Raw genomic sequence first — 7,437 nt, forward strand, 5'->3', positions numbered from 1 at the left:
ATCGCCAGTCCATGGGACCCAGGAGCGGTCCCAGAGCTGCGTCACCTCAACCACAGCACCCAGACCCGTGTGCCTTCCCAGGACCTGTGGGGAGATGGGGATGATGGGTCAAGAGGAATGAGATTTTTTTATATCTGGTCTAAGAAAGATCAGCAGTGAGGAAATGACAAGTTCATTGACACGAGAACAAAAAATGAAAATTAGGTGATAATTGGAGAGAAGGTGCTCTCAGGAATCATCAACAAGGAAAATTAAGAGCAGACACTTAGGAATAATGGAGACCTTGCAAAAGAGGAAGAAAAGGAAAAGATGGGAAAGCTTGGAACAGGTCATCAAAATGTGTGTGACCGCATGCAACCAAGAGCAACCTCCACCCTCCCTAGGAACCTCTCTCACACAACAGATCACAACTCCAACCTCAAAACAGATGTACCAAAACTGCGTGCACATCTCTGGTCTGGCCTTCTAGGCCGGGAATTCTGTCATGAGATGGTTCAGGAGTTTAAAAAAGGGGTTTGACCAAGTCTGTCATTGAATGGTAGGATGGGTCCTCCCAGGAGTTCCCCAGAACTTTGTGGAAAATCCCAGCTCTTACTCCCTCGAGGCCATTGCTGCTTTCTGCAGGCTCCCTGAGGCATCAAACTGCTCATCCCGATAAAAAATTGTGCCAGGTTTTACACTGGTGAGCTACAGCAGAATTAACTTGTGTGTGTGCCGTGGTGTGGATTTCGTGGCGAGCACACCAGGCCAACCCTCCACCACCACTGCTGTGAGAAACTGCTGCTGCAGGCACATCCATGTTAACTCTGACACTGAATATGAACTTCACTTCCACCACTGTGCAAATCCAGGCAGGAGAAAGTATCTCTCAGCGTGCCACCCGCCCAAGAGCAGAGTCTGTCTACAAGAGTGGGTGTCTGGAGAAACGCAATGCGTTCTCCTGCTTGTTCCCCCCGTTGGTGGCCTTGCCGGATGGAGAATGAAGTTAAGGTTGTTTGCAACTCTTGCTTGGAGCTGAGCAGTCATCCCAGCAGTGCTGAGCTCTCTCCCATCAGATGGCACTTGGTGGGAGCTCTGGGAACCAGTCCTAGTGTGCTGCCCGTTGCGCTCTGTTGCCTCCCAACCATATCTGGTTGCCCCTCTTCTGTGTGTCCCATCCAAGGGTGTGGGAGATGGAGTCAAAACATTGCATGCAGTGCTACGGTCCTGAAGTCTCGGGCAGTTGCCCCACTGCCTCGTACATGGGCAGAGGGGTGCAGGAGAAACCGGGCTGAGAGACAGTTGAGCAGGGAGACGTGGCAGAAGACAGCACTGGGGCAGGGATTGGAGGCATGCGCTTCCCAGCCATGGTGGGATTCAGATCTTCTCATTCAGTGTCCTCAGCAGAGATGTCTCTCCTGAGCAGGTACCCTGGTATTCTCTTTACATCCTAAAATCATTAGTGTGCAATTAATTCAACCAAGTGGTGTCAGCTCAGCATCCAGCCTGAGACCCCAGGCTGGATGAGCAGTTCAGGACAAGGACAGTCAACCACAGGTCTCATAGAGTGGTGGCCTCTCTGTCCTTGGAGGTTTTCAAATTGTAGGACAAGGCCCTGAGAAACCTAATCTAACTTGGAAACTGTCCCTGCTCTGAGCAGGAGGTTGGACTAAAGACCTCCTGAGGTCTCTCCCAACCTGAATTAATTAAGGACTACAAGATATTGATTAGCCCACACACAATCTTCAGGTGTGGGCAGGTGGGTTAGGGAAAAACACAACGAAACTGGGAGAAGTGGTTGATACCCCAGCTAAAGGCTGGGCAATGGGCAGACAGGAACATCATGCAGTTCAACCAAGCAAATTGGGGAGAAATAACCTGGGGAGAAACAACCCCATGCACCCACAAAGGCCGGGGGGGGGGGGCGACCAGCTACAAAGCAGCATCAGAGAAAGACGTGGGGGTGCTTCTGGACAAAAATGTGAACGTGAAGCTGCAATGTGCCATTGCAGCACAGAAAGCCATTAGGGCTGCACAAGGAAATGCATTGCCAGCAGGTAGAGAGAGGAGATCCTTCCTCTCTACTCAGCACTGGTAAGACCTCACCTCAAGTCCTGCATCCAACAGTGGACTACCTGGTACAAGAGAAATATGGACATACTAAATGAAAACTCTTTAATATTTGCCTATGCTGGTATCCAGACTATGAGATTTCTGCACTGGAAGCAACTGAGTTCATCACATCCAGTCTTACAGAACTGGCTGCTCATTCACAGATTTGACCACACGTTGTATGGGATGGTCTGGATCCCAAGCAAGGCAGTAGCTGTAGGACTATCCTTGTTTGTGTAAAATAGCAGGTATCTCAGTCCTTTAAGCAAATATGTGTCTTCACCCTTCAGTGATGATTTCTGGCCAGTTAAGGAATTTGACCCATATATTTAATGCTGGGCAATTGGCAGGTCCTTGGACCAGCAGGAAAAGGTCCTCTCAAATCTGCCCTGCAGCACGTTCACTATGTACCAACACATCTGCCTGACTCACAGCTGCAGCTAGAGGCTGGTGTCCATCAGGGTGGAACTGTAGTGGTTCAGTCTCTGCTGGGACAACCTGCAGAGATGTCAAGACAGCTTGGGACACGTGGCATTGATGTGCCTGACCCCAGAGCAGCCCTTCTCCAGTAAACGGCGATCCGTCTGCTGATGAACTTAGAATTGGACAGGACACTTCCCACCTTGGCCACAATTCAAAAGCTCTCACATCAGTGTCTCCTGACAGCTGAGACACCCCAGCGTACTCCCCAGCCTCCAGGTGTTTTCCCCACCCAATAACGCTCCTTGCAGGTCCTTTGTCAGATCTACCAGCCCCATGGGGATGTCTCAGACACTTGGGAGGACACTGAATGGCTCTGGGTGCCTCCATGTAGGGAGCTCAGTCCCTCCCTCTGTGCCCACAAAGGACAAGGGTGTCTCCAGGTGTGAAAGCCCTTTTCACATGAGTGCTATTCAGTAGGAAGTCTCTTGTTTTCTTAGGAAATCCCTGTTTTTCACTAGTTTGTGTTCCTGAATTATTGGTTCACCTTGGCTGATCAAATTCCCCCTGGGGATGGTGGTGGGGGCAAGACCATTAGGGCCAGCTGGTTTCCCACACCTCACGCTGTCCTCTGTCCCTTGCAGGTCCCTTGCACTAGGTCAGCAGTACAGCTCCCTGGGGTCCCAGCCCATCCTCTGCGGCTCCATCCCCGGCCTCGTCCCCAAACAGCTCCGCTTCTGCCGCAACTACATTGAGATCATGCCCAGCGTGGCCGAGGGGGTGAAGTTGGGCATCCAGGAGTGCCAGCACCAGTTCCGGGGCCGCCGCTGGAACTGCACCACCATCGATGACAGCTTGGCCATCTTTGGGCCGGTCCTGGACAAAGGTAAACGGCAAAGCCAGGGGGTTGAGGGAGAACGGGTTTGCGAGGATGGGTAGAGCTGTCACATCTCAGCTTTTGGACATGCCATGAATATCCTACTGGGAACACATTGGGGAAAGCGTCTGATGTCCTAGATTTCAACCCTAATTTCTCCAATTGCTTTTTTTTTCCAACTTTTTGGTGTGCATGCTCACATGTTCTGGAACCATGGGCTCCATTCTCCCTGCCCAGGATGTGCAGCGCTTCCAAACAACAGGGTCCAGCAGACCCAGGGGAAAAGCCAAGGAGAGGGGTTGTGCTCAGGTTCCTTGGGGTCAAGGCAGGCCCTTTGAAGCATGCGCTGTCTACCCCAGGAAGCCAGCGGGAAGAAGTTTCCCCACCAGTGAGAAGCCATGGTTGAAATCCACGGTCCTGACCAGGCTTAGTTGGGATTTCAACATATCTTTTCACAGATGAGCCCCAAATGGTCAGGGCTAGGAACAAAAGGAGGAGGAATAAACCTATTTTCCCTCTTCTATCTCCAAATACACGTGCTTGCTCATCTTCATCACCTCCTTCTGAAAGGTCACCTTTCTAGACCCACTAGCACAGGTCAGGCACACTGGAAGCACGTTGATGAGGCACCATAATGTCAGGATTCCTAATGAGTCACAGCCTGGGCGTTACACTGAGAAAAGTGAGATGTTGGGCCCCAAGAGAGCTGGGCACCTGTACCACCTGCCTGCAGCCAAATATGGCCTGAAAGGAAGGTCCTGGAGGACTTTGGTGGCAGATAAACTATTCCACATCTCAGATATCCAGTTAGCAAAGCAAGACCTTAGATTAAAAAGCATTCCAGTGAAACTGAACCAAAAGGTCAATAAAACCTCCCTTTCCCCTTCTCTCCATCCCATCCCACGGATTCTGTTGACTCCGTGCTGAGTTTAGCACAAGGGACGTCCTCGGGTAACGTCTTGGTTTCACAGCTTCGTAACTGCAACAAAAAACATTTCCGAAGCTTAACTTCATTGGTATCGACACGCATCGGGTCTCTGCAGTCCAATGAAGTCTGTTTATTGAAAAGAATTTATTCTTCCCGGTGACACTTTGGAAATGGGAATCTTATGGTACAGCCTTTAAGAAACTGGAGAAATGAGGGTTGAAAGCGAGGACATTAGACTATTTCCCAATAGTCTCCTGGAGTGTGCGTATCTCTGGCAAATCTCTTACAAAGCTATAATATTCTGCACATAAACAGTCCATGATATTTTTTTCAAGCTTCAGCCTTCCAATAATGGTACGGTTTCCTGAAACATCAGTAGTGTATTTCAGTGAAAATGACTCATTTGGGTTGAAGTGCAACACTGCAGAAATCAGGATTGTGAAGTCCTATTAGAGTGCTAATAGGGACCGTGAGATTCAATTCCCCCCTGTTTTGCCAGGATGTATTTTGGGGTAACTGCTGTATTTACTATCAAATTACTTGTCACCAAGGCTTGCCACACTATAATTTGCTGCCTAATAAAAGCACGTCCTGAATCTCAGCACTTACAAGGTCACAAAGTTTTAATTTTCTTAAAATCTATCATTAAAAAAATCATAAAATTTTAAAACACGTTATGAAAGAACTGTTATAGCAATCAGGCCCTGAAAAATCTCTCACCACCATTTCTGTCAGCATGAAAGCACTTAAAAATTGGATTTGAACCATCCTCCCCTTAATGAGAAAACTGAACTTTGAATTTATGAAGAATATTTTAAGATTCTTTTGGCTGCAGGGACTAGAGCAAAACCTCGTGTGTGGACATGCCTCAACATTTCCGTGCACTCCAAGCTGACAAAGTAAAATATCACCCACAGCTCTGAAACTCTTCTGACAGACGGAGAAAAATTATTGAGCACATTTGTTATACAGCTTTCCTGATCCAACCGTGATGCATCAATGCTCTCCTAGACAGTACTGCCAGGCAATTAGCCTGAAAAATGTTTTCATTCTCGTGTCTCACTAACCTGTAAGTAGAACAGTTAAAAATAAACAGTATCGTCTGCAAATAACAATGCATCAAAGTCCAACCCGTTTGATTCTGTTTATTATTTACATTTTTTAAATGTGCTAATGTCTTTTCACTGCTGCCTTGAAAATTAATGAGCGGAGACGGGATGGGACTCATTTCACCGAGGCAGCAACGAGTAACACCGGGAAAGCCTTTGCGATTCCTGAAGTTGGCAGCATGAGTAGTGGCAGAGAAAAACATATCCCTTTCAGCCACTGCCTTCTCAGCTGGAGGAAGAGATAACACTGGCAATAAAACGGCGTTTTTCCTGTTAGACCTCGTTAGCTGTGATGAACCTGGGGACCAGCACCACTCGTCACCACTGAGGGGGCTGGGGAAAGGGTTGCTGGACACTTCTGTTGCCTTCACATCATCGCCTTCTCCCAGGCTGTTGTCCCATCTCCCTTAGATGCAGCAACAACAGAAATCAAGAGTTTTGAGCCCATAACCTGGAACCGCCATCTGCGATCGTCCCCACTGCATGGTTTATGCCTGGGCAAGCCCCAAGCATCTGTGGCAGCTATTGCTGTCTTCTCTTCTTGTTGACTTCCAGGACACATGGAGGGGTGTAACCCCACAAACTAAGAATCATTAATTAATAGCAAGACTCAGACGAAGATGACAATCACCACTGCAGTTTGCACTGTGCATTAGGCCAAGAGGCATTACATACTAAGCCCAAAATAGCCAGTATTTAAGCTGTGATAACTACCTGGATGAAATCACCTCTAAGTATCAAAGAGCAACATTTAGGTTAATCTCACCTACTACTCCCTTAGGTAGATTGAAGCTATTTTGGAAAAAAACTTCAAAGGCGTAGCTCTCGCTACAATAGAATGGAAAATCATTTCTAATACAGCCTGAAAAGAAATTGAGGATAATTTCCTTTTAAAGGAGCTGCAAAAAATGTTAATGACGGTTGCTTCCATTCAAGGAGAGCTTAGTCTGAAGAGCAATGTGGTGTGGGAAAACAACGGAGCCGTTGGCGGTGGTTTGGCTACACAGACCCTCTCGCAGCACACGTGTTCCAACTGTTCTTGGTTGCTCCTTCTAGGCACATCATCCGGGTTTCGGGTGCTGGTGTCAGTGCGGGAGCACAGGGCATCCCTCCCTGAAACAGCCTAAGGGACTCCTGCCCTTCCCGCAGCCTCCCATCACATCCCCATCTCACTTCTCTTCCCAGCTTCACCGTACGACTCTAATCTCTCCTTTCACAGAATCTTGCATGGCTTCGAATCTGCAGCAAAGCAATAAACAGCAAATACAGCGTGGTGAAACCCCCGGGGGGCCCAAAGTGCTCCCATTCGGGGGCTGCTGAGCACCCACCCCCGCTGCAGCTCCGCCTTGACCAACCCGACTCCCTCCCACGTCCCCTACTCGAAATTCAGACTCATGAGGTTTTTGCCATAAAATGCCTGGCAGCCGGAACCGGCGAGGCTTGGGTTTCCCGGGGCCACTGATCATCTTCCTGCAAGTTTTCTTTTGTGCATGGCTTATTTTCTAACCTGGGCTATGGAAAAAAAAAAATACAAAAACAAAACAAAAAAACCCAACAAAAACCAACCCCAGAATGTGGGGTAAGATCATGTTTTTACAAGCAAATTCTCTGAGATGATTTATACTGCAGGTGTGCAGTCTGGGACAAGGAGGGAAGAAAAACCTGCTTTCCCCCCCTCTCTCTTCTCCCTCCCTTCTCTTTTTCAAATAAGGTCAATTTTTATTAAAAGACAATCTCTCTTCGAGCCAAGTCCTGCCACAAAGCCAAGGCTAAGCCAGGTGACTTGCTGCTGCTCTGGGAGGGGCAGCAATCGCCATCTCTGGGTTAGTGACAAACTCCATGATTTTGGTTGAAGTGCAGTGCCCAGAAAGAGCTGGTTGCGAGTGCATGAGGCAGGAAGGCCCCACAGGCATCTGGAGACCGACTCCTGGGATGAAGAAGAGGTCTCCGAGTCGTAGGCAGGACTGGATCTGCAGGAGTGAGTTTGGCAGGAGCCTCAGTACGCTCATACA

The 7,437-nt window shown here is 48.6% G+C and overlaps 1 protein-coding gene across 1 annotated transcript in view; it reads left to right on the forward strand.

Annotated features, from left to right (window-relative positions):
* Positions 1 to 7,437, forward strand: part of WNT3 (wingless-type MMTV integration site family, member 3) — a 51,758-nt gene that overhangs the window by 35,896 nt on the left and 8,425 nt on the right. The window contains exon 2 of the mRNA XM_009892409.1: positions 3,156 to 3,397. Coding sequence (XP_009890711.1) covers positions 3,156 to 3,397 — 242 coding nt within the window. The remainder of the gene's footprint in view (positions 1 to 3,155; positions 3,398 to 7,437) is intronic.

Source organism: Charadrius vociferus, unplaced genomic scaffold (genome assembly GCF_000708025.1).
Source record: "Charadrius vociferus isolate BGI_N301 unplaced genomic scaffold, ASM70802v2 scaffold779, whole genome shotgun sequence".
Classification (NCBI taxonomy): domain Eukaryota; kingdom Metazoa; phylum Chordata; class Aves; order Charadriiformes; family Charadriidae; genus Charadrius; species Charadrius vociferus.